The sequence below is a fragment of the Phyllobates terribilis genome, unplaced genomic scaffold (assembly GCF_046119375.1).
Source record: "Phyllobates terribilis strain yellow unplaced genomic scaffold, ASM4611937v1 Scaffold_7__3_contigs__length_470593459, whole genome shotgun sequence".
In the NCBI taxonomy this organism is placed as follows: domain Eukaryota; kingdom Metazoa; phylum Chordata; class Amphibia; order Anura; family Dendrobatidae; genus Phyllobates; species Phyllobates terribilis.
The window spans coordinates 142,617,045-142,644,660 of NW_027362767.1; the positions used below are offsets into that span (position 1 = coordinate 142,617,045).

The 27,616-nt window shown below is 50.4% G+C and overlaps 1 protein-coding gene across 3 annotated transcripts in view; it reads right to left on the bottom strand.

Annotated features, from left to right (window-relative positions):
- LOC141153993 (uncharacterized) overlaps positions 1-27,616 on the bottom strand; it is an 802,172-nt gene that overhangs the window by 284,825 nt on the left and 489,731 nt on the right. For 2 of the 3 annotated variants that reach the window (XM_073639352.1, XM_073639351.1), the window contains 2 exons: positions 11,303-11,466; positions 9,965-10,136 (listed from right to left, as the gene is read on the bottom strand). The exons of the other annotated variant lie outside the window; for it this stretch is intronic. In XM_073639352.1, coding sequence (XP_073495453.1) covers positions 9,965-10,136; positions 11,303-11,466 — 336 coding nt within the window. The remainder of the gene's footprint in view (positions 1-9,964; positions 10,137-11,302; positions 11,467-27,616) is intronic. 3 annotated transcript variants of the gene reach the window in all.

Sequence of the window (27,616 nt, forward strand, 5' to 3'; positions counted from 1 at the left end):
GGGTAAAGACATTCCCCAGCCAGAGACCGGAGACCGTGGGCAGAGTCTGTCACGGTCACCCACTACATTCACCCTGAAGGCACACCACATGGAGGGTCAGGGAACCTGAGGCCAAAGGTTGCCCAACAGAAGGCCCGAGGGAGCTGGATTTAGGTGAATCACTGGTGGGGACGGCTGAAGGAAGGACAGAGGGAGAGCTCAGGGCCACGCTCCGGACTTGTTTGGGGGTTGGCCGGATCCAGGACCTGGTGGACGCAGCACGGCTCGGGAGGTCACTTGGAGCTAGAGTGACCAGAAACATCTGCAGTAAGTAAAGACCCTTAACTGCACTACCCGAGTCTGTCATCATTACCGGCTGCACCGCACCACCACAACCCCCATCCTCTGCGCCTGTCCCCTCTGAGGCTATACCCCTCCCGTTGGGGGTTATCCCACCAAGCTGCACATCCACCATCAGCCTCAGCGGACCCTGCTGCAGCGGCGGCCACAGTGACCGCATTACAACGGGTGGCGTAGTCGACACACGAACTTTAATAACATCAGTAAGGACTGCCACATAACACTGAGCTTGACGCCCTGGGCACGGGACCGGGTCACAGCCGCTCGGAGACTACAACCCCCCATCTGATCCGGTGCCGGGTATTCCCCTCAAAAAGGAATATGTCCCAGGGGGCGCGTCAACTTTGGCGTAGTCGGCAGGATTACGTGCCCGCAACACCCGGGTACTGCGTGCCTGAAGAAAAGTGCAAGTTTACCTCAGAAAGAAGTCTCCCGCTGGTTCCGGAGGGTCCACGCCATCGGACTCCATCACCAGTCGTTTCCCGCCGATTGTCCGCCATTTCCAGCTTGTTCCCGCCATCTGCAGAGTTTCCCGCCACTGGGCGACGATTCCCGCCAAAACCGCAGATTTCCCGCCTTGGAAGAGCAGCGGACGCCATTATGGGCGTGCCAAAGGAGGGCAAGAGGCCACCTCCCATCGTGGGCCGGGACAGAAAATGGCGCCAAAAGTGGAAACCGCCCCCACCAACAGAGACTGTGATGCTGGAGGTGTCTGTCAGCGTGAAAGAACTACCCCTGGAGCTGACAGTCACCGAGTTGCCCCGGGACCGCCCTCGAAGTGGGAGGAGACGAAAGAAAAGAGCAAAGATGGGTGTCGCTTGGAGCAGGGTAGAACGAGCGCACCCGGAGGCAAGAGGTCTAATGAGGAGTAGCGGAGAAGCTCACCCGGAGTCGAGGAGAGAAAGAGTAGACCCGGGAATGGAGCGGCAGCAGAGCAGCACCGGCCCGCTGGCCAGGAGCCTGCTGGAGGAAGAAGGAGGAGAGCAGAGCAGCACCGGCCCGCTGGCCAGGAGCCTGCCGGAAACAGAGCAGAGCAGCACCGACCCGATGGTCAGGAGCCTGCTGGAGTCAACAACCCCGCTAGGCTTAGCGGAGATCCTGGCGCAGCTTCCCCGAGATCGGGAGTGCGCGCGGAGTGCCCTGGAGGGCCTCGCGGGAAGGATGGCCCGAGTGCAGAGGGAGATCCTGGCGGAGTGGGGCCGGGAGATGGCCCAGCAAGCTGGAATCCGTCCACGGAACCCGCTCCCTTGGAAGAAGACACCGACTACCTCTGCGGATGACGCGGGAGGACCCAAGGCCGGAGACGGCGCAGAAGAGGGAGCGAGACGCATGGCAGCAGGTAAGGGGGATGCCTATACCCCATACCGGAAGACCGCTTACCTGCCCCAGCTCCCCGTCGCAGAGCCCGAAGGTCCCCCGGCCGTACCCGAGACCGCCATGACATCGCCACCGACTAGGCCCCGACCGGAAGCCGCCGTCGCGACCCCGATGACGTCACGCATCGTGACCCGGAGCGTGGCGCCGGAAGAGGAGCCTCCGGCCTGGTCACAGGGCCTAGCATTTCCGGGCGCCGCATCCAATGCAGAGCCATCTACCTCCGCGGAGCCTCCGGCCTGGTCGCAAGGCCAGGTAACCCAGGGCGCCGCCGTCCTAACGGTGCCCTTCACCTTCCAGGTGCCCCAGGCCTGGCCGCAAGGCCTGGGCAACCCGGGCGCCATCACCACCGCGCCCGCGCCCGTAATACCAAGGGTGCCACATCTGGGAGGAGGAGCAAGAGGACCCGGACGGGTCTGAAGAAACCACCAGCCGTAAGATAAGAGCAGGAGGCAGACGCCGTTGAGTGCGGCAGAGCAGGAGACTGTATATAGTTGCCTGTCGGGGCACAGTGAATCGGAACTGAAACTGAAACTGGAACTGTTGTTGCTGCTAAAATAGTCCCCGTTGGGACCAGCGAACTGTTACCTGTAACCCTTTCCATACCAGGCTGAGGACTGTGAGCAGCCATCCCTTTCCCTTTACCTGGCCGGGGACTGAGAACGGCCAAAATTCCCTGTACATAGTTGCGCTTGCTAAAGCGCCCCCTACCGGTTTTATAGGAAAAACCATTTTTCTAAAAGACTGTCGCACTCTACCTGGTCACGAGTTGCACGGTGACCAGAGGAACAGAAGAGAGAAAGAGACGACGAGAATGTTGTTTACCTGAAAAAGTTTATATATATATTTATATAGTATTTCGTATAATATTTAATATGTTTTACATGTTTATAAAATGTTGTATGTTTTGGAGTTTTTTGTCTTTGCAGCCCGAGGACGTGCTGTGATTTACCAGGGGGGAATGTAGCACCCTGAGGATTCGGCTGCTACAGGAGTATTGCACCTCAACCCAGAGGTGTGATATTCCACTCCCGGGTAAGGAAGGAGTGTGGAACTGAGCTCAGATAGACTGCATGCACTACATACATCCCATTCCAGAGGAGCAGGCCGACGGCACTCCCACTTAGAAATGTGCAGGTGCGACCGAGCCTGTTCCTGGCTGGAGTGGGAGGGGGGAGGAACATCCCATGTAGTGTAGGGGCAGATAGGGGGAGCAGTCTGGGTAGTGGTAGGAGCTCATTGGGTGCTGGTCACCTGAGCTCACACATAGAGGGCTATATAAGGTGGGCACCATCAAAGATCAGGGTCAGACGCAGAGAGTAAGTCTGCTGCAGAGGAAGTCAGCCTGCAGCAAGGGAGCAGAACAGACCTGAGCCTGAAGAGTGAGAGAGTGGAGTACAGAAAGACCCAGAGGGGGACAAAGAAGGGACCCAAGAACCCAAATAAGAACACCGGGTGAGGAGTCAGCAGAAGGGTACCGGAACCCAAGCTGGTGGGGGTAAAGACATTCCCCAGCCAGAGACCGGAGACCGTGGGCAGAGTCTGTCACGGTCACCCACTACATTCACCCTGAAGGCACACCACATGGAGGGTCAGGGAACCTGAGGCCAAAGGTTGCCCAACAGAAGGCCCGAGGGAGCTGGATTTAGGTGAATCACTGGTGGGGACGGCTGAAGGAAGGACAGAGGGAGAGCTCAGGGCCACGCTCCGGACTTGTTTGGGGGTTGGCCGGATCCAGGACCTGGTGGACGCAGCACGGCTCGGGAGGTCACTTGGAGCTAGAGTGACCAGAAACATCTGCAGTAAGTAAAGACCCTTAACTGCACTACCCGAGTCTGTCATCATTACCGGCTGCACCGCACCACCACAACCCCCATCCTCTGCGCCTGTCCCCTCTGAGGCTATACCCCTCCCGTTGGGGGTTATCCCACCAAGCTGCACATCCACCATCAGCCTCAGCGGACCCTGCTGCAGCGGCGGCCACAGTGACCGCATTACAACGGGTGGCGTAGTCGACACACGAACTTTAATAACATCAGTAAGGACTGCCACATAACACTGAGCTTGACGCCCTGGGCACGGGACCGGGTCACAGCCGCTCGGAGACTACAACCCCCCATCTGATCCGGTGCCGGGTATTCCCCTCAAAAAGGAATATGTCCCAGGGGGCGCGTCATTAGTAATACAGAAAGGGACAAATCCGGGGGCGCCACCCGATAATCCAAAGTCAAGTACAATGCAACTGTTATGATCTGCAACATGAACTAAGGAAAGATAGGGGAAAGCTGTCCCTACAGTAAGACTAAGCTGAATCCCTATGATGTAGCGGGCTGCCTGTTCCTAGCGAACAGACCCACCTTAGTCCTCGGCTAGTCTGAACGAAGACCTATAGCGTAAAGGGAGGGGTCCCTAAAAGGACTGGGACAAAAAATGGGACACCTCCTAAACAGAGAAGTTGTTGCAGAACACAAAAAGACAAACTGACAAAAAGGTACTAGAGGTCCCAGAAGGACCAAACAAACTGACAGAGAAAGGCACAGAAGCACCTGGCTAGAGAAACAATCAAACACTGAAGTCCAGCACAGCCAAAAGGGCGGAGATGGAATATAAAGGCAGGTGGTCACGTGACCGCAAAACACAAGATGGAAAAAACAAACAGGAGGGTTCTAACAGTATCCCCTCTTTTATGAGGATCCTCCGGATCCTCCAGACCCGGGTCTATCCGGAAACCTCTTGTGGAAAGCTTTAACGAGCCTAGGAGCAGAGACATTATTTGTCCTTTCCCAGGAGTTGTCTTCGGGACCGAAACCCTTCCAGGAGACTAGATACTGTAATCTCCCTCTATGCCATCTAGAATTCAAGATACGAGAAATTTCATATTCGCCGTCTTCCACCACAGGAGGAACTGTGAAAGTGGCGTCCCTATCAGATACATCAGCCTTTTTCAACAAGGAAACATGAAACACAGGATTAATCTTCCAGGAAGTAGGGACATCCAACCTAACAGCAGACGGGTTAACAACCTGAAGCACTTTAAATGGACCCACAAACTTAGGACCCAGTTTTTTAGAGGGAATCCTCAACCGCAGGTTCATCGAGGACAACCAAACCATGTCACCCACAGTAAACAAAACCTCCTTACGTTTCCTGTCAAAATACTTCTTGAACTTCTTGTTAGCCTCTTGAAGGTTGCAACGTACATTAGTCCAAACTCTCTCCAAATCACTGGAAAAATTCTCCTCCTCCGGCACCGCCGACCCCAATTTGGAGAACGAACCAAAAGACGGATGTCTCCCAGTACAACAAAAAAAAAGGAGAACACCCAGCAGAGGAGGATGTATGATTGTTAAGAGCAAATTCTGTGAGAGGCAGAACTTAGACCACATCTCCTCTTGATTGTCCGCCACAAAACAACGCAAAAACTGTTCAACATCCTGATTCTTTCTTTCAGTCTGTCCATTAGACTCAGGATGATAACCAGACGAAAATGACAAATGGACTCCCAACCTGTCACAAAAAGCACGCCAAAAGCGAGCCACAAACTGAGGTCCACTATCAGAAACAATATCCGTGGGAAAGCCATGGAGCTTGACAATCTCCTTAACAAACGCCTTGGCGCAGGGCAACTTAATGAATGGAACCAAATGACACATCTTACTAAAACGGTCCACGACCACACAGATGACAGTAAAACCCCTGGACACCAGAAGATCAGTAATAAAATCCATTGTGAGATGCGTCCAAGGCGCACTAGGAACCTCCAGAGGGCAAAGCAACCCCGCGGCAGGAGTATGTGAAGCCTTTGACCTAGCACACACAGTACACTGATGCACCCACTTGATGACCTCCCTCTGCCACCCCGGCCACTAAAAACTGCGACTGATAAGTCTCTTAGTCTCCGAAATTCCTGGATGACCTGCCGTCCGAGACTCAGGACACTCCACAAATAAATCCCTCCTAAAGGCTCTAGGTATGAACAACCTCCCATGGGGAGTGTTAGATGGAGCATCATCTTGAGATTTCAGAATCCCGTTCTCCAAAACGGAGAGCAATGCCGCCGCCACAACTCCTTTCTGTAAAATGCTCTACTCCTCCTTGGCACGGACCGTAGGAGAGAAGCTGTGAGATAAAGCATCGGCTTTAACATTCTTAGTAGCAGGGATATAGGTAACAGAAAAATGAAAACGAGAAAAAAAAAGTGCCCACCTAGCTTGCCGGGCATTAAAGCGCTTGGCAGCATCCAGATAGATCAAATTCTTATGATCTGTGAAAACCTGAATACAAAATCTAGCGCCTTCCAAAAAATGACGCCAATGTTCAAACGCGAGTTTAATAGCCAGCAACTCCCGATTTCCAACATCATAATTCGGTTCGGTTTCCGAATTTTTTTTCGAAAAGAAGGCACAAGGATGTGCTCCACCCTTGTTCTCCTGAGACAAAACTGCTCCGACCCCCACCGATGAAGCATCGACCTCGACCAAAAAAGGCTTGGTCTCATCAGGCTGCATAAGGATAGGGGCAGAACTGAACCTCTCTTTGAGATACTCAAACGCTTCAATGGCCTCAGTAGTCCACTGGGCCGTATTCGCACCTTTCCTCTTGAGATCGGTTAGAGGTTTAACAATTACAGAAAAATTCTTAATGAATTTCCTGTAATAATTGGCAAAACCCAAAAATCTCTGTATAGATTTCAAACCAATAGGCCTAGGCCATTCCTGCACAGCCTGAACCTTCACAGGGTCCGTCTCAAAGCCCTCGCTGGAGACAATGTAGCCCAAAAAACTAATTTTCTACACAGCGAACTCACATTTCTCCAGCTTAGCAAAGAGTGAATTATCACTCAATAACTGCAAAACTTCACGTACACTCTGCCAATGGGACTCTAGATCGGGTGAATAAATCAAAATGTCATCCAAATACACAACCACATTCTTACCAATCAAAGGTCTCAGGATGTCATTAATAAGGTTCTGAAAAAATGCAGGTGCATTGGTAAGACCAAAAGGCATCACCAGATTCTCAAAATGACCTACCGGAGTGTTAAAAGCAGTTTTCCATTCATCACCCTCCTTCACTAGTAACAAATTGTATGCCCCCCGGAGATCAATTTTAGAGAACCACTTGGCCCCCACTAACTGGTTAAACAAGTCGGGAATTGCGTGCGGTAATCTTATTAATTTCACGAAAATCCAGACATGGACGTAAACCCCCGTCCTTTTTTTTTAACAAATAAAAATCCAACTGCCACAGGTGACTTAGAAGGTCTAATGTGACCAGCAGCCAGGCTAGTCTGTATGTATTCCTCCAAGGCCTTTCTTTCTGGGATAGTCAGATTAAACAAGCGACTCTTGGGAAGAGTAGCTCCCGGAACAAACTCAATGGTGCAATCATAATCCCTATGAGGAGGTAAAACTTGCGACTCCTCATCCAAAAAAACCCTCCAAAAATCTTGAATAGGTACAGGTAATTCCCCTTTTTCCACAGCCACAATGTGACCATTACAACATTTATCATAGCACTTCGGACTCCAAGACTTAATCACATTAGTAGACCAGTCCAGTAAAGGATTGTGCAGTTTTAACCAAGGCAATCCTAGAACAATCAGAGAGGGTAAATTATCTAAAACAACCAAGTCCAAAATTTCTTGGTGAACTCCATTGATAGTGATGGGAAATGCAGCAACCTTGTGAGTAATACATACATGGGAGTGTTATCAATAGCAATCACAGAAATAGGTGATGACAAAGGTTTGGATTTCAATTTAAGGTTTTCCAAAAACCCTTTATCAATCACATTAAGTGTTGAACCACAATCCACAAATACCTGAAATTCAATCAAATCTCCCTGCAAAGTAGTACTCCCAGAAAGAAATACTCCTGCAGAGCGTAAACAAGCTATATGGGTGTAACTGACCTTTTTTTTTTCTTTACTTAAACGAAGCTCACAATACTTAATCAAATGGTCAGCTTTACCACAATAAAGACACAATCCCTCGGCGAACCTCCGGTCTCTTTCCTGAGAGCGGAGTGACATCGCCCCAACCTTCATCGGTTACTCTGCCATCTGAGCAGATTTTCTGAGGACTAGGAACTGACACTGCAGGATTCTTTACCTCATTCAGCCTGCACCTCAGCCTCCCATCCACACGAACAGCTAATTGCATGGCATCCTGCAGAGTCTCAGGTGCAGGGAATGCAATTAGCAGATCCTTAACCCTTTCACTCAGACCAGCAAGAAATAAACATTTCAGCACAGGATCATTCCATTTAACTTCTGAGGCCCATCTCCTGAAGTGTGTGCAATAATTTTCAACATCACCTGACTCCTGATTCAAACGCCTGAGTTCTGCCTCAGCAGATGAGATTCGATCAAGATCATCATATAATAGCCCCATAGCAGAAAAAAATTCTTCAACAGACCTTAAACATGGATCATTAGGTTGAAGAGAAAAGGCCCACCTCTGTGGTTCATTGCGCAAAAGTGACATGATAAAACCAATGTGCTGTGATTCATTCCCAGAGGACCTTGGTCTCAAATGAAAATATAACAAACAAGCATTTTTAAAGGAAAAAAAATCTTGCTGTTTACCATAAAAAACATCAGGCAGTCCTACCTTGGGTTCGACAAAATGCGCTCCAGAACAGCTACTCACATGTTGCTGAAGCTTGGCCACCTCCAGAGACAATCCCTGCAGGTGTTGAGCCAAATCTTGGACGGAAACCATACTGATCCCCGAATTTCTTTCCTTTTAGTTTTTAGGGCTGGACTTACTGTTATGATCTGCGACATGCACTAAGGAAAGATAGGGGAAAGCTGTCCCTACAGTAAGACTAAGCTAAATCCCTACGATGTAGCGGGCTGCCTGATCCTAGCGAACAGACCCGCCTTAGTCCTCGGCTAGTCTGAACGAAGACCTATAGCGTAAAGGGAGGGGTCCCTAAAAGAACTAAGGACTGGGACAAAAATGGGACACCTCCTAAACAGAGAAGTTGTTGCAGAACACAAAAAGACAAACTGACAAAAAGGTACTAGAGGTCCCAGAAGGACCAAACAAACTGACAGAGAAAGGCACAGAAGCACCTGGCTAGAGAAACAGTCAAACCCTGAAGTCCAGCACAGCCAAAAGAGCTGGAATATAAAGGCAGATGGTCATGTGACCGCAAAAAACAAGATGGAAAAAACAAACAGGAGGGTTCTAACAGCAACAACAGTCTCAGACTAAGTCCTCAAATCCGGCAGGGTGGCGAGAGATCACAATCCCACGTGGCAACTGATCCCCAATGTCCAATAGTCCAACGGATCTTCAATAGTCCATACACGGTACCAGGATGTGGCCTCAGCAACAGATCCTAGCCCTTCACATGGCACAGCATCAACTAACTAAAAACATGTGACTTATTGTTCTCCTTCTCTTGGGATCAGCCCCCAGTTTGGGCAGAGATACACACTCCCCACCCCCTTAAACATGTACTACAGGTAACTCAAAGAAAGACGAATCTTCTAGAACTCCAGTCTCCAGCAGGTCTGCAGAGGTGTATTTAAGGGAAGCCCCATGCAGACAGAAACAAAGACACTCATGCCCCCACTAGATGCAGGACAGAAAATGCTAATATAGGCCTGAGTCCAGTATGGTCCATGAAAACAGGCTGGGGGGGACACTGTGTTACAGTCAGCACGAGTGATCCCAGGGCTCCCATGCTTCTGTTGTGACATATGACGCTGGCGCCCAATCAGGGCTGGCGTCACTGTCCCTGCCTTTGGAGAAATCGAACACGAAGAGGAAGTCTGGGCTGCAGGTGATCTCGGAATTCCTTTTCATTATCAATTCGACAGGAGGCGGGGACAGTGACGCCAGCTCTGCTTGGGAGACGGCGTCACGTTTCACAACAACTGCACGGGAGCCCTGGGGAGAGCAATGCCAACACTGCAAGAACGGCGCCAGCATGGGATGTGAGTATAGGCTTAATAGGTTGTGTGTGTGTGCAATTTCCCAGCCTCTAATAAAAACCTCATGCATATATTTAAAGTATTTACAGCAATACAATAATACTATACATAATGGCCATATAAAGAACAGTACAAAGGTAAAACCAATATAGGTAGTACACATGCTAGAGTATGGTGTCATTGTATTATTGAGCTATTCATCAAGTAAAATTTCCAGAGAACTCCTATGTAATATTACATAAGAAGGAACATGCCACAGTTTTCTTGTTGCCAGACACTGTATAAATCCCACACACAATGTTACCTCTGTAACGGAGCTCATCCAGGACAGCATGGAGACTGGGGAAATACTGACGCTTCTGTAAGACATAAAGACTAGCCCACAATCCTATCACAGCTTCTCTTCCTCTGTGATAAATATCCTGTAGTAAAGTCCGAGCCAAGGTCTTTCTATCTTTTTCTAGAATCTCATAATGCTAAAAGACATAAAAGATCATATTATACAAAGGACAATTTAAAAAAAAAAAATTCCCTCTTAACTAATGACATCTCTGGTAATTAATTTTGCGGAACTTTATGGGTTTACCTACCCCCTTCACAAGTCCAAATCAAAGATGGACGACGTTGGATTAAAGGTTGGGTGTTTACTTATTAAATGTCTTGATTTTTTTCATTTTTTGTGTTGGTTCAAATTTAACTTTATTTTTAAAGGTGTTTTCACATGTTTTTGTAAGAAAATACGTCCTTGCAGACTTCTCACATCATCATTTTAAATCGACATCAGAGGGCGGTGCTGGTGTCGGTCACTGCTTCTACCTCCGCCCTCTGAGGATGACTTGTTTCACTGTTAGAAAGTGCAGCGGCGGGAACAGGAGCATACTGCTAGTGCTGCACTCGCCTCTTCCACTGCTTTCATCAGTGCCCTGGATTCAGAACATCTTCAGAGGTCGGCGATGAAAGAAGCAGTGGTAAGTGACTTCAGCACCGCCCCTGATGATGTCCTGTTCCAGGCAGGATTATAAGACACTGTGGCGAAGTGAGTGCAGCTCCTGCTTCCTGATGTTGTCCCATTTGAAACTGCTCTCAAACAAAACGCCACAGGCAGGAGGTGAAGTAAAAAAAAAGCACATTTAGGGATTAGCAGGGAGAAGTGTAGTGTATTGTGAAATAAAGCAAATTATAAAAGTGGTTAGGGTGTAAGGATAGATATCTACAAAGGATATTTTTGATAACGGGCAGCCTCTTTTGTCTCTTTGTCTCCCATTTGGAAAGCGTCTGATTATCTCCAAATTTATTCTGCAGCAGGACAAAGATCCCAAATACAACATGTCATTAAAACAGAAATGTACCTTCAATTAAATTTCCATGAATCAATAGTAAAGGCGATTGTAAGAAACTTTGTAATGTATCTCAGCGAAATCAGCTTCCTTTGCCACTTATCAAATGCTTCGTCACCAAATATTGATGGGATTTCCATTTCTCTTTTATTCATTCACTTTGCATTTTGTTAATTGATAAAAATAAAACTAATAACTTTTTTTAAAGCATTCTTACTATGCAGCATGTTTACACACATGCCTAAAATGTTTGTACAATACTGTATATAGCACTATAGTTTTAACATTAAAGTAAGCTTTCTTACAGAAACTTCACAAACATATCGAGAATGCAACTCATCCAAGAAAGGACCAATATTCAACTTTTCCACAATACAAATCAGATCGCCCTGGAAATACTGATGTATCATCCGCAGAGCATGAGCTTCATACTGACAAAGCTGTAGGTAAAACTGCCGGATTTCAGCATCTAGGAAATTAAGAAAGAGTACAGAACATAAGTTATCTTCTGTTTATAAAATAACAATAGGAATGAAATAAAATGTGATTGGTGTTAGTTCAAAATTAGTAGTTAATAGTGATGAGCGAGCATACTCGCACGTACTCTATACTGGCCCGAGCATCTCAGTACTCGAGATGCTCGGAGCTCACCGAGTACTTCCAAGATGCTTGGGCGGATGCTCGGGTCTCCTCCCTGCATGTTTGGTGCTCTTTAGAGAGCCAATCAACATGCAGGGATTATCTGCCACACACTGTAATGCCGCTGCCATGTTGGTTGTGGCATTACAGTGATTGGCTGGCCGCACAGCGTTATCAGGTCTATATCAGACCTGGCGCCGCCATGCTTGTCAGTCTACTCCGCAATCAGGCAGTATAAGGGAGAGTTGCTGCTGAGCTAGGGAGAGATTTGGTTATTTATTAGTTAGTGTAGGTATTCCACAAGATTCTCTACACATATCCATCTCAACTAACAGTCCTTCTGAGGACTAATCCAGCTGCAGAGATATCAGTGCTAGGCAGGCAGGCAGGGTATATAGCAGACTGCAGTGCATATAGCAAAAGGGTCCATTCCAGTTCTCTCTGCTGGTGCTTTTACAGATATTATATTTGTAGAAATAGCCCCAGGTATCAAGGGGCCATGAATATATTTTTTTTATCTTAATCCTGATTATTTGCTTAAAAAGCAAGCAAGAGAACACCTCCTTTCTGCGCCATTTACTTGTTGGCACTGCAGAATACAGCCAGGTCCTTTCCATATTACAGTGCTAAAAATCCAGCTATTTAAAACTGTAACGGGTCTGGGAGGCGGAACCTCTGAGCTACTATACAAGGGGGAGGTCCTTGTAAGGGAGCGGGTGGCGACCAGGCAGGCAGTCACAGCAGGTGACCGGGACAGTCTCTGGAAGAACGGGCAGGAGGTCACGGCAAGTGACCGGGGCAGTCTCTGGATGAACGGGCAGATGGTCACGGCAAGTGACCGGGGCAGTCTCTGGATGAACGGGCAGATGGTCACGGCAAGTGACCGGGGCAGTCTCTGGATGAACGGGCAGATGGTCACGGCAAGTGACCGGGGCAGTCTCTGGATGAACGGGCAGATGGTCACGGCAAGTGACCGGGGCAGTCTCTGGATGAACAGGCAGATGGTCACGGCAAGTGACCGGGGCAGTCTCTGGGTAAAGGGTTGGTACGACCTGTGGCGGCTGATGGTAGACGTGAGCTCCCAGGTGAGCAAGCGAGAGTCTCTGGATAAACGGGTGGTCACAGCATGTGACGGCGGAGCCTCCAGGAAGACCAACAGACAGGCGGCAGATGAGCGCTCCCAGGTGGGCGGGCAAGAGTCTCTGGACAGGCGGGTGGTCACAGCACGTGACGGCAGAGCCTCCAGGTAGGCTAGCAGACAGGTAGCAGATGTGCGCTCCCAGGTGAGCGGGCAAGCTGGTCCATAGACAGACTGACAGGAGTTGGAAGGCAGACCGTCGGACCTCAGGCAAGCAGGCAGGTAGCTGATGTGCGCTCCCAGGTGAGCGGGCAAGCTGGTCCTTAGACAGACTGACAGGAGTTGTAAGGCAGACCGTCGGACCTCAGGCTAGCAGGCAGGTAGCAGAATATCAGGCAGGAATAAGACAGCAAGCTGGCAGGAATCTGGCAGGTATCTGGCAGGTAACTGGCAACGGGACCTGAGGGCTGAAGCAGAGTAGTGAACAGTGCAACAACATTGCTCGGGCACCTCCATTTTGGAGGAGGTGCCTTATATATGGTGAAGTCCTCCGGCCATTGGCCGGGGACTCCTTAGGACGGCGCGCGCGGCCCCTTTAAGAGGGAGGGAGAGCGCGCGCGCCCTAAGCACAGTGGCCGGGAAGGAGCGCGCGCTGCCAGCAGAGCGGGAGGAGGACGCCGGGCACGGAGCAGAGAGGTGAGGGGAACAGCGTCCCTGCCTAGCAGAGGGCAGGGACGCCGGCGCTACAGTACCCCCCCCTTTAGGCCCCCCCTTTTTTAGGCCAGACAAAAATTTAGCAAGGATAAGAGGGGCATGGATGTTCTCCCGGGGCTCCCACGTTCTCTCCTCAGGACCAAACCCCTTCCAATCTACTAGAAAAAAGGTCTTTCCTCTTACCCTTTTGGTGGCAAGAATGTTCTCTACCTCAAACTCGTCCTCAGCAGAAACCGGAGCAGGAGGCGTACCTGTAGACTTGGAAAAAGAGTTAAGTACCACAGGTTTGAGGAGAGATACATGGAAGGAGTTAGGGATCCGTAAGTTGGCCGGGAGTTTCAATTTATAGGCCACCGGGTTGATCTGACTGATGACCTCCAGAGGACCGATGAACCGAGGCCCTAACTTGTAAGAAGGTATCTTGAGTCGGACATATTTAGATGAGAGCCAGACTTTATCTCCAGGACGAAATTGTGGAGGATCCAGGCGTTTTTTGTCAGCGTGTCTTTTCATCCGTTCGGACGACTGAAGGAGTGCGGATCGGGTACTCTCCCAAATGGAGGAAAATTTGCTAACGAGAGATTCCGCAGCCGGGTTGTCCACAGAGGTGGAGACAGGAAAAGGAATCCGAGGATGCTGACCGAAGACTACAAAAAACGGGGATTTGGAGGAGGATTCGCTCTCGTGATTGTTATAAGAGAACTCGGCCCATGGTAGGAGATCCACCCAGTCTGAATGATGGGCATTAACGAAGTGCCGGAGGTAACTGGTCAGGTTCTGATTGATCCGCTCCACTTGACCATTGGACTGTGGGTGGTAAGCGGAAGAGAAGTCCAGGGTGACGTCTAGCAGTTTACAAGTGGCTCTCCAGAAGCGTGAGGTGAACTGTACCCCACGATCCGACACGATGTGGAGGGGCAGGCCATGAAGACGAAAGATGTGACGAATAAAGTCTTTAGCTAGCTCGGGTGCAGACGGGAGGCCTGGCAGGGGAACGAAATGAGCCATCTTGGAGAAGCGGTCAGCGACCACCCAAATGACCGTACAACCGGCAGAGACTGGGAGATCAGTTATAAAGTCCATTGCTATATGCTGCCAGGGGGCAGCAGGTACAGAAAGCGGAAGGAGGCGACCGGCTGGCAGATGTCTCGGAACCTTGTTGCGGGCGCAGGACACACAGGCAGAAACAAAGTCTATTACGTCCTTGTGCAGGGTAGGCCACCAGTAGTGCCGGGTAATAAGCTGGAGGGTCTTTTTCTGACCGGCATGGCCAGCCAGTTTAGACGAGTGACCCCAGTGAAGGATCTTCTCCCGATCAGGTACTGATACGAACTTCTTTCCGGGAGGGAGACGATTTAGACTCACGGGAGCCACCTGCATTACTCTGGCGGGATCGATGATGTGTTTCGGATCTTCCTCGAGATCAGACACCAGAAAGTATCGAGACAAGGCGTCCGCCTTGACGTTTTTGTCAGCCGGGCGAAAATGAAGAACAAAATCAAAGCGAGCAAAAAACAAGGACCACCGGGCTTGGCGCGGGTTAAGTCTCTGGGCATGCTGGAGGTAAGCCAAGTTCTTGTGGTCAGTGTAAATTATTACCGGGTGAAGAGCCCCCTCGAGCAGGTAACGCCACTCCTCCAATGCCAGTTTGATGGCCAATAACTCTCGGTCTCCTATGGAATAATTGCGCTCTGAGGAGGAGAAGAGTTTAGAGAAGAAGCAGCAAGTTACCATCCTCCCGGAAGATGATTTTTGAGTAAGTACCGCTCCGGCTCCAGAGGAGGAGGCATCAACTTCCAGGAAGAACTGCTTGTTGCCGTCCGGGCAATGCAGCACCGGGGCGGAAGAGAAGGCCTGTTTTAAGGAAAGAAAGGCCTCCTCTGCTTCGGGCGGCCACTCTTTGGGATTAGTACCCTTACGGGTGAGCGCGGAAATTGGGGCAGTCCGGGAAGAGAAGTGTGGTATGAAGAGGCGGTAGTAGTTGGCGAAGCCCAGGAACCGCTGAATGGCCTTCAACCCCTCCGGTCGAGGCCATTTCTCGATGGCAGACAGTTTCTCTGGATCCATTCGTAGGCCGGTCTGAGAAATAATGTAGCCCAAAAACGGAAGCGAGGTCGGCTCAAAGAGGCACTTCTCGTATTTAGCGAAGAGGTGATTCTGCCTGAGCCTGAGCAGGACCTGACGAACGTCCCTCCGGTGAGTCTGGAGATCCGGAGAGAAGACCAAGATGTCCTCCAGGTACACCACTACGCAGGAGTAGAGAAGGTCCCGGAAGATGTCATTGACCAACTCTTGAAAGACAGCGGGAGCGTTATAGAGACCGAAGGGCATTACCAGGTATTCATAGTGGCCGTCCCGAGTGTTGAATGCCGTCTTCCATTCATCCCCCTGACAGATACGAACCAGGTTGTACGCCCCACGGAGGTCCAGTTTGGTGAAGATTCTAGCCCCCCTCAGACGATCAAATAACTCCGGAATGAGCGGAAGGGGGTACTTATTCTTCACCGTGATCTGGTTAAGGTCTCTATAGTCTATACAGGGACGGAGAGAGCCGTCCTTCTTTTTGCCGAAAAAGAAGCCTGCTCCCGCCGGGGAGGTAGATTTCCGGATGAATCCCCTGGCCAGATTCTCCTCAATATATTCGGACATCGACCGGGTCTCAGCAGCGGATAATGGATAAATACGCCCACGGGGAGGAGTAGTACCGGGTAACAGGTCGATAGGGCAGTCGTATGGTCTATGAGGGGGTAGTGTCTCAGCCTCCTTTTTATTAAAGACATCAGCATAAGACCAATAAGGAATCGGAAGTCCAGGTAGATTAGCTGGGGTAGGAGAAGGATGGACGGGATGGACGGGAACCAGACAGGTCTTATGGCAGTCCTGTCCCCAGCGAAGGACCTCTCCGGTCTGCCAGTCAAGCACGGGTGCATGTCTCTGGAGCCAAGGTAGACCTAGCAAGAGGGCGTGAGAGAGTCCAGGCAGAACATGAAAGGAGATACTCTCAGAATGCAGCATTCCCACCTGCAGAGTAATGGATTCGGTGATGAGTTGGATGGGGCATGGTAAGAGACCCCCATCCACGGCAGCAACAGACAAGGGTACAGCCAGAGGTTTGGTGGGGATGCGGTATTTCTCTACCAGGGACTGTGAAATAAGATTCCCGGCTTCTCCAGAGTCAAGTTGGGCTAGTTCGAAATAACGGTTCTCCCCGCAGACGATTGAGACTGACAGCAGCAGAGATGGAGAGGATTTATTCTTGTCTAGGTCGACCTCTCTGAGCGAACCTAGACACAGGCGTTTCCCGACCTCTCCGGGCAGGCACGGATCCGGTGCTCCTTACTGCCACAGTAGAAGCAGCTCCCCTCGGCACGGCGTAAGTCCTGACGGGTTTTGACCATCTTGGTCTGGTCGACCTGCATAGGCTCAGGAGAGTGTACCTCGGGAGAGACGGAGGGAGTGACGGGTTTCTGAAAAGTAGGAGCTAGACGTGGAAACCTCCTCTCACGGGTGACCTCTTTGGCACGCTCCTGGAACCGTAGGTCAATCCGGGTGGCAAGAGTTATTAGGTCATCGAGAGTGGTAGGAATGTCCCGACCGGCAAGTTCATCTTTAATACGGCCGGACAGACCCTCCCAGAAGACGGATACCAGAGCGTCGTTATCCCAGGCCAGCTCCGAGGCAAGGGTACGGAACCGTATGGCATATTGGCCCACGGTGAGACTTCCCTGACGGAGGCGTAGCAGTGATGATGCGGATGAGGTCTTCCGTCCGGGTTCGTCGAAGACTTTCCGGAAAGCCGTGAGAAAGGCAGGCAAGTCGGACACCAGGGGGTCTCCTCTCTCCCATAGAGGATTTAGCCAGGCCAGGGCCTCCCCGGTGAGATGGGACATGATGAAGGCAATTTTGGCCCGGTCGGAGTTAAACTGGTGGGACAATAGTTCAAAGTGCAGGGTGCACTGATTTATGAAGCCCCGAGCCTGGGCGGAGTCGCCTCCGAAGCGAGGAGGTGCAGAAAGCCGGGGTCCGGGGTAGGATACCATGGTATTAGTGGGCAGCGGAGCTGCCGGATTGCGAGTCATGGCACTGGCGGAGGTTGCTGGCGGAGCAGTCAGAGTGTCCAGGCGAGAATTGACATTCCGCAGGTGACCCAGGATGGACTCCTGTTGGGACCTCTGACGGGACAGTTCATGACACAGGTCCGAGAGCGAGGGAGCTTGGGTGCCACCGGGTTCCATGGCCCGAGCAAACTGTAACGGGTCTGGGAGGCGGAACCTCTGAGCTACTATACAAGGGGGCGGTCCTTGTAAGGGAGCGGGTGGCGACCAGGCAGGCAGTCACAGCAGGTGACCGGGACAGTCTCTGGAAGAACGGGCAGGAGGTCACGGCAAGTGACCGGGGCAGTCTCTGGATGAACGGGCAGATGGTCACGGCAAGTGACCGGGGCAGTCTCTGGATGAACGGGCAGATGGTCACGGCAAGTGACCGGGGCAGTCTCTGGATGAACGGGCAGATGGTCACGGCAAGTGACCGGGGCAGTCTCTGGATGAACGGGCAGATGGTCACGGCAAGTGACCGGGGCAGTCTCTGGGTAAAGGGTTGGTACGACCTGTGGCGGCTGATGGTAGACGTGAGCTCCCAGGTGAGCAAGCGAGAGTCTCTGGATAAACGGGTGGTCACAGCATGTGACGGCGGAGCCTCCAGGAAGACCAACAGACAGGCGGCAGATGAGCGCTCCCAGGTGGGCGGGCAGAAGTCTCTGGACAGGCGGGTGGTCACAGCACGTGACGGCAGAGCCTCCAGGTAGGCTAGCAGACAGGTAGCAGATGTGCGCTCCCAGTTGAGCGGGCAAGCTGGTCCATAGACAGACTGACAGGAGTTGGAAGGCAGACCGTCGGACCTCAGGCAAGCAGGCAGGTAGCTGATGTGCGCTCCCAGGTGAGCGGGCAAGCTGGTCCTTATACAGACTGACAGGAGTTGTAAGGCAGACCGTCGGACCTCAGGCTAGCAGGCAGGTAGCAGAATATCAGGCAGGAATAAGACAGCAAGCTGGCAGGAATCTGGCAGGTATCTGGCAGGTAACTGGCAACGGGACCTGAGTCCTGAAGCAGAGTAGTGAACAGTGCAACAACATTGCTCGGGCACCTCCATTTTGGAGGAGGTGCCTTATATATGGTGAAGTCCTCCGGCCATTGGCCGGGGACTCCTTAGGACGGCGCGCGAGGCCCCTTTAGGAGGGAGGAAGAGCGCGCGCGCCCTAAGCACAGTGACCGGGAAGGAGCGCGCGCTGCCAGCAGAGCGGGAGGAGGACGCAGCGGGCACGGAGCAGAGAGGTGAGGGGAACAGCGTCCCTGCCTAGCAGAGGGCAGGGACGCCGGCGCTACAAAAACTGTGGTTTGTCCGTCACATGGATCACATATAATTGCGCTGAAAATTCTGCTATTTCTGGCCTCCATTGAAATTTTGTTGCAGTGTGTCAGCGAACTTATTGACACGAGGTCGCTGTTAAAAATAGTTACCTACAGGCCAGCTATTTAAAACTGTGGTTTGTCCGGCACACGGATCATATATATGTTCGCTCCAAATTCAGCCATTTGTAGTGAGTGTGGAAGATATTGTCCTCCATTTAAAATGGGCAAGGCACGTGGCAAGGGATGGGGAACTGGACGTGATGGTAATGGTGTATGCAGAAGCCGAGGCCATGGGCAAGCTGAAATTGTGCCACAACAAACACCCACATCTTGCTCGCTCGACCTTCCTGTCCCAATTAATAGGGGACCGCAGAACACCACTATTGAACACAGAGCAGTGTGAAAAAGTTATTGGTTGGATAGCAGATAATGCTTCCAGTCATTTAGCCACCACCACCACCCTGTCTTCCACATGGTCAAGTCTCAGTGCCCGTGACTCTGGACTGCATATTCCTCACCCTGAACCTCCTTCCTCCCACCATGCCGAGTGACCAGAGACAACTTATCTCACACTTGGACACTCCAAAGAGCTGTTCACTTTTCCATTTATAGATTCGGGTCTCTTGTCTGATCAACTTGAAGCGGGGCAAAAGGAGATCACATGTAGCGATGCCCAAATATTTGAGCAGCCACGGTCACACGAAGGTGACAGTGGGAAAGTGTCACAAGAGGTGGACGATGATGAGACACAATTGCCAGAAAGTCAGGAGGAGGACGAGGGTGCGGAAGTGGAATACGAGGTGGTGGATGATATAGTAACTGACCCAACGTGGCAGGAGGATATGCTGAGCGAGGACAGCAGCACACAGAGGGAGGGAGGCAGAGCACCCCAACAGGCAGGAAGAAGCAGTGTGGTGGCCGCAGACAGAAGGCGGGCAACTATTCCCCGTAATACCAACACGACGGAAGTTGCCAGTACAACTCTTAGGTCTTCCCGACTCTGGTTGTTTTTTAAACACTCTGCCGATAACCCCAAAAAGGCCATTTGCACCACCTCCCAGGCCAGCATCAGCAGGGGTAGCAAAATTACCAGCCTGACCACCACCAGAATGATCAGTCACATGGCAGCAAAGCACCCGACTTTGTGGGCCAAATCCCAGGGTCTAGGAACAGTGTCTGCGGGTAGCACCACTGCTTCTTCTGCTGTTGTGTATGCAAGCCAATCCCCTGTCCATAGTGCATGCGAAGTTGCCTCCTGCCCTGCACCTGTCATTGCACATTTTCAACTAGCACCATCAGCAAGCATGTCCTTGTCCCAGCGCAGCGTTTAGTTGTCTATACCCCAGTCCTTGGAACGCAAGCGCAAATACGCAGCCAACGCCCCACAGGCCTCACTACTAAATTCCCACATTTCGTGACTGCTTGCGCTCGAAATGTTGCCTTTTAGTCTCGTGGAGATGGAAGCTTTCCGCAACCTGATGGCGGCGGTTGTCCCTCGGTACTCGGTCCCCAGCCGCCACTATTTCTCCTGGTGTGCCGTCCCTGCATTACACAAGCATGTGTCCCACAACATTAGCCGTGCCCTCAACAATGCAGTTACTGAGAAAGTCCACCTAACCACGGACACGTGGACAAGTGCTTGTGGGCAGGAATGGTACATCTGGCTAACGGCACACTGGGTTAACACAGTGGAAGCCGGGACCCAGTTGGACCTTAGGGACGGTACGCATCGTCCTGACGCTGAGGATTGCGGGCCATAGGTCAATCAGGGTTGCCCCCACAGTCTACAGCTCCTGCACCTCATCCTCCTCAGCCTTCTCCTCTTCTTCAGCCTCCATCTCTGAAATGACAACATCAGTGACAATCTGGAAGCACTGCAGCATTGCCTCAGCCAAGCGGCAACAGGCTGCGCTGAAGCTAATATGCTTAGGTGACAAACCGCACAATGCTGAAGAGTTGTGGACAGCTGTCACGCCAGGTGTAAGTGCAACACAGAGAGTCACGCTAGGTGTGAGTGCAACGCAGAGGGGAAAGGGAAATGGAGCCCAGAAACTAGGGAAAGGGGGAAGAGGTGACCTCCTAATCTGGACTAGCGTCACCCTGTCTCCCCCTAACGTCCCTATACAGCCTCCACAGCTGTCGCCGATCACGTGCCTTGCCCTACTATCCCTGGCATAAGGCTATAGCTGGGGGTGGAAAGAGAGAAGCACCAGTCAACATCCGCTAGCACTCTAAAGACAAAAGCGGAAGACAACACAGGGGAATAACAACTTAGCTTTAGAAGAAACTCCAACAGGGCACACGGCCTCAAGACTCCAGAGAGGACGTGATGCTGCTTCAGTCAAGTTCCAAGTAAAAATGAGTATAACCGGCGACACCCACCTAGACACACCAGGTATATATACACCAAGACAAAAGGGAGGAAGTCGCTGGGTCCTAAACACAGTCTCATATCTAGGCAGCTGTCTGCATTGCCAAACATGGAGATCTCCTGCACACCACTGCAGTGCGACTGTCTGTCACCTCTGACACACCCGTGACAGTACCCCCCCTCTACGAGTGGCCCCCGGAAACTCAGGACTTGGTTTCTCAGGAAAAGAGGTGTGAAAAGAGCGAACCAATCTCGGAGCGTTCACCTCGGACGCTAAAACCCATGTCCTCTCCTCCAGACCATAGCCTTTCCAGTGCACCAAGTATTGTAGAGAACGACATTGGAGACGAGAATCTACAATCTGTTACGAATCCGGGTGGTGGAACCTCTGTGATGTGATGCAAGGAGGGACTAGAGGGACGTAACTAACTGCCTACCGGGACCGACCCTGGCCACACGGCGGCTTAGTCGACTCCGTGAACCAAGGAGGGACCGGGAAGGTGGCCAGGTGCCACTCTGGGACTGGCTTTGTGTGAGAGCAGGCAACTCCCACGGGTCAGATGGCAGAAGCTGACAGGTACAGCAGATAAGCACAGCCGGTAGACAGACAGGTGATGCAGGTAGGCAAGCAGGCGGATACGGCAGGTAGCTAGCCAGGTGATACGGGTAGACAGGCTGGTGGGCACGACTTATAGACCGGCAGGCGGGCACGGCTGATAGATAGGCAGGCGGGCACAGCTGATAGACAGGCTGGCGGAAACGGCTGATAGACAGGCTGGGGGGCATGGCTAACAGGCAGGCTGGCGGACACGGCTAACAGGCAGGCTGGCAGGCACTGGAACCTGAGGGCTGACGAGAGTGTTAACACACAAACAACAACCTTGCACAGGCACCTCCATTTTGGAGGAGGTTCTTTAAATAATAGTAGTCCTCTGGCCATTGGCCGGGGACTCTTTAGGACGGCTCGCGCGGCCCCCTTAAGAGGGAGGGAGTGCGCGCCCTGAGAACAGTGCCCGGGAAATTTTGCGTGGTGCGCGCACCCTGGGCAGCAACAGAGGAGCTGGAGGACGCCGGACTGGGACCATGGCGGTGAGGGGATCGGCGTCTCTGCCCGGCAGGAGGCAGAGATGCCGGCTATACACAATCCTCGAAATCTCGAACTCCGGGTTACCATCAACCATTACTGGGGGCGGTGGTAGAGGTGAGGGCTCAAGAGGTTCTACGCTCCTTTTGAGTAAGCACCTATAAAACACATTATGGACCTTAAGGGCCCGAGGAACTTCAAGACGAAACGCTGCTGGGTTAAGGACGGCGGTTATTTTGTAGGGACCAATAAACCTAGGTCCCACCTTCCAAGAAGGAACTGTTAAGGGGACGGTTGCAAACAACTTAATTATACACTGTGTTCCAAATTATTAAGCAAATAATATTTTCTCAGATTTTCCCAAATTACCTATATGAATTGCAGTCATTGTAATTTTCCAGTCAAATAACTATTAAAGTACAATTGAAAGGTTTTTGTACAAACTGCCAATGATAACAGTATATTTTAAAAAAAATAAAACACTCAAACTGCACTCAAAATGCATGTTCCAAATTATTATGCACAGCAGAGTTTTCAACCTTTTCATTTTAATAAAGAACAAAAAAATGGTCATTTTTGAAATTATAAGCATTAGCAGGTTATTACAAACTGAAATCAAACAGTTTTCAACTCAAAACTTTATTCTAGGTGATGTAACATTTGCACATAGGACCCCTTGTTCGAAAGGAGCTTCTGAACTCTCTCATTTATTGAATTTGTCAGGTTTTGGATGGTTTCTGCTTCAATTGTTTTGCATGAGGACAGAATACCCTCCCAGAGCTGTTGCTTAGATGTGAACTGCCTCCCGCCATCATAGACACTTCTTTTGATGATGCCCCAGAGGTTCTCAATGGGGTTGAGGTCAGGGGAGCATGGGGGCCACACCATAAGTTTGTCCCCTTTTATACCCACAGCAGCCAGAGATGCAGATGTGTTATGTGCAGCTTGAGACGGGGCATTATCATGCATGAAATGATCTCGATGGTCCAGATGGATGGAGTGGAGGATGGCTGGTTGATGGACACCCCATGCAAACATGGCTACGGCGCCAACAAGGAGGAGGTGGAGTAATGTTTTGGGCTGGAATCATGGGGAGAGAGATTGTCGGCCCTTTTAGGATCCCTGAAGGGGTAAAGATGAACTCCATAATGTATGTTGAGTTTCTCAAACAGCACTTCCTGCCATGGTTCAAGAAGAAGGACCGTGCATTCCGCAGCAAGATCATTTTCATGCATGATAATGCCCCGTCTCATGCTGCACATAACACATCTGCATCTCTGGCTGCTGTGGGCATAAAAGGGGACAAACTTATGGTGTGGCCCCCATGCTCCCCTGACCTCAACCCCATTGAGAACCTCTGGGGCATCATCAAAAGGAGTGTCTATGATGGCGGGAGGCAGTTCACGTCTAAGCAACAGCTCTGGGAGGGTATTCTGTCCTCATGCAAAACAATTGAAGCAGAAACCATCCAAAACCTGACAAATTCAATGAATGAGAGAGTTCAGAAGCTCCTTTCGAACAAGGGGTCCTATGTGCAAATGTTACATCACCTAGAATAAAGTTTTGAGTTGAAAACTGTTTGATTTCAGTTTGTAATAACCTGCTAATGCTTATAATTTCAAAAATGACCATTTTTTTGTTCTTTATTAAAATGAAAAGGTTGAAAACTCTGCTGTGCATAATAATTTGGAACATGCTTTTTGAATGTTTTATTTTTTTAAAAATATCCTGTTATCATAGGCAGTTTGTACAAAAACCTTTTAATTGTACTCTAATAGTTATTTGACTGGAAAATTACAATGACTGCAATTCATATAGGTAATTTGGGAAAATCTGAGAAAATATTATTTGCATAATAATTTGGAACACAGTGTAATGGAACGCAACCGAACCCGGGGTCCGCGATGCAGCCTGGTGGACTGCGGCCGAACACCTTCCGGGTAAGAAGGAAACAACCAACTTAAATAGCAATCCCCTCTGTGTTACAGCACACCGGAACGGGAATAGGGATTTGCACTATCTCCGTTAACTGCACGAGAGATGTGCGATAAATAATATATCTGTAGTCCTGTTGCAGCACAGGGACTACACTGTTGGTGCTAGGATGCGTATGTGACTCACGCCGGCGAATATGTGCCCCCAGCCGGCATGCTACCGGACTGAGGAGTATCTCCCCACGTAGATTACAGGTGGTGCCGGGAATAGGGCGTCTGCAGGCTGCTCGGGGTGTAAGGCGACCCCTTTGTCAGAGCCAGACTGTCAGACGAAGCTACCTGCCTATTTCAACTAGCCTGCCTATTTCCATTACACCTGCCTGCCAGAAACTAAAGCACACGTGGAGTCCAAGAGACCAAGTATCCACACAACACCATCACTGCTCAAAGATCAGAGCGCGCCGCCATGTTTGTGGGCAGGCTTTTTAAAGATTAAGCCCTGCCCACCGTCGCGCCATTGGTGACGTCACCCGCGACCAATCAGGCGGTGCCAGGTCACCAGATCAGCTGACTCCTAAACCACCAGTCACGGTCCGCATGTCACGGGCATGCTCAGTACAGAGAATCCTGGACTTAGGCTTCAGCAGCCCTGTCTCCCTCCGCAACCTATGCTTCATGTTGCTAGACACAAATATTCAAGAGATAACCTGTACCTCTCGTGGACCAGCTAGGCATTGGGACTGATGATGATGCTGAGCAGCATCAGCCCTGGCTGGACAGGAATAGGAGACCACAGAAGGTTCTGGACCCATTTCGAATCCAGCAAACGCCTGACGCCTAACAGGAACTTTCAGTCTTATATTCTTGGTAGACAACCACACAAAGTCATTCACATTCAAGTCCGGACCTGGCAAGCGTTTTCTGTCAGCCATACCTTTATAACTGTCACTCATGGTCTTTAAATTACACAGAACACCCTGCCATACCGAGGAGAGCGACGAAGCAAACCGTTCCTCCTCAGGAACTCCTAAAGCTCCACCCCCACCGAAGGTACCAAATTGTGGATGATAATCGTATGCACCGAAGAATGGTGACCTGACAGTGGATTCTTGACGATGATTATTGATGGCAAATTCTGCCAGCGGTAAGTAGGATGCCCAATCCTGATTTTCGGAGACGAAACACCTGAGGTATGTCTCCAAGTTCTGATTGACACGCTCGATCTGACCATTCGACTGAGGGTGGAAGGCAGAGGAAAAGGACCGCTGCACCCCCAGTGGAGAAGAGAATGCCTTCCAGAACTTGGAACCAAACTGGATTCCACAATCAGACACCACATCAGAGGGAACCCCATGAAGCTTCACAATCTCATTTATGAACACCTGGGCAAATGTCTTAACATTGGGAAGTGCAGGTAAAGCGACAAAGTGAACCATTTTACTGAACCTATCTTCTACTACCAAAACCACCATTTTGTCTGCAGAAACCGGTAAGTCAGTAATAAAATACATGGACAAGTGTCTCCATGGCCTGTTAGGGATAGGTAGCGGAAGAAGAGTACCAGATGGACTTGTGTGCGAAACCTTAGAACGAGCGCAAATACTACAAGCAGCTACAGTACATGTTCAATTACATCCCGATGCAACCCCGGCCACCAAAAATGACGAGAGAGGAGGTCCGCGGTTGCTTTACCACCTGGATGCCCAGCAAGCACAGAGTTATGATGTTCCTTGATTACTTTACGGTGCAGATCAGGTGGTACAAATAACTTTCCTGTAGGGCAAGAGGCAGGGGCGTCCCCCTGAGCCTCCAGCATCTCCCCCTCCAGTTCAGGAAAAAGAGCCAAAATAACTACCCCTTTCTGTAATATCGGGGCAGGATTCTCATGGTCATCACCACCAGGGAAGCTGGACAAAGCATCAGCCTTGACATTTTTGACCTCTGGACGAAAAGTGACAACAAAATTGAGCCTAGTACAAAACAGGGACCATCTGGCTTGCCTAGGGATGAGACGTTTAGCTGACTGGAGATATGACAGGTTCTTATGGTCAGTAATAACAGTAATAGGATGGACAGCCCCCGCCATTTACCAGGGGACGAACCCTGAGACAACACAGCCCCAACCCTGACATCCGAAGCATCGACCGCCACAATAAAGGGTTGAGAAACATCGGGTTGACTGAGTATAGGTGCAGTGGCAAAGTGATTCTTTAAGGAAGAAAAAGCCTGGAGGGAAGCCTCCGACCAGTTGGAAAAATCAGACCACTTCTTAGTCATGTCAGTAAGGGGTTTCACTACAACAGAGTAATTTTGGATTCATTTTGCTGAAAAATTTAGTAAAGCCCAGGAAACGTTGTAGGGCCTTTAGGTTCTCGGGACGTTCCCAGTCAAGGACTGCACGGATCCGAAAACCTGAAGGTGACAACAAGTACCCCAAAAACTGCACCTCCTGAACAGCGAAAACACATGTCTCTAGTTTGGCATAGAGTTTGTTATCCCTTAATATCTGGAGCACCTGCTTAACATGTCCCCGATGGGTCTCAAAATCAGGTGAATAAACCAAAATATCGTCCAGATAGACCACCACAAACCTCCCCACCAAATGATGAAAAATATCATTTATGAAATGCTGGAATACCACAGGTGCATTGGTCAAGACAAAAGGCATAACCAGACTCTAGAAATTACCTTTCAGGGTATTGAACGCTGTCTTCCATTTGTCCCCTTCTCTGATTCTAACCAGATTGTAGGCTCTCCTTAAATCCAACTTGGAGAATAACTTAGCTTCCACAACCTGGCTGAACAAATCAGGAATCAGAGGAAGAGGGTATGCATCACGGATGGTAATTTGATTTAATTCCCAGAAATCTAAACAGGGACGTAGACCGCCATCTTTTTTCTTCACAAAGAAGAACTCTGCTGCTACGGGCGAAGTTGAGGGTCTGATATGTCCCTTCTCCAGACTTTCCGCAATGAAATCCTTCATGGCTTTTCTCTCAGGGCCAGAAAGATTAAACAGTCTGGACTTGGGTAGTTTAGCTCCGGGGATCAGGTTAATAGGACAGTCATAAGCATGATGAGAAGGCAAATCCTGACACCCCTTCTCAGAAAAAAATTCCTTAAAACCAGACAGAAAAGCAGGCAGTATCTCTGCAGAGACAGCAGCAATGGAAACATTCAGACAGTTCTCATGGCAGTAATAATTTCACAATGAACTGACCCCACCCTCAGTTTCATATTATGTACAACCTGAGTAAATGCTTTCTGTGCAAGTGGCGCCGAGTCAATGGCAAATCTGGAAATAGGTTCAGCTAAAGCAAAGCAAGCAAGACCATGAGTTTTCACAAACTCAGCATCAACCATGCTGACCCCGGCTCCACTGTCAACAAAC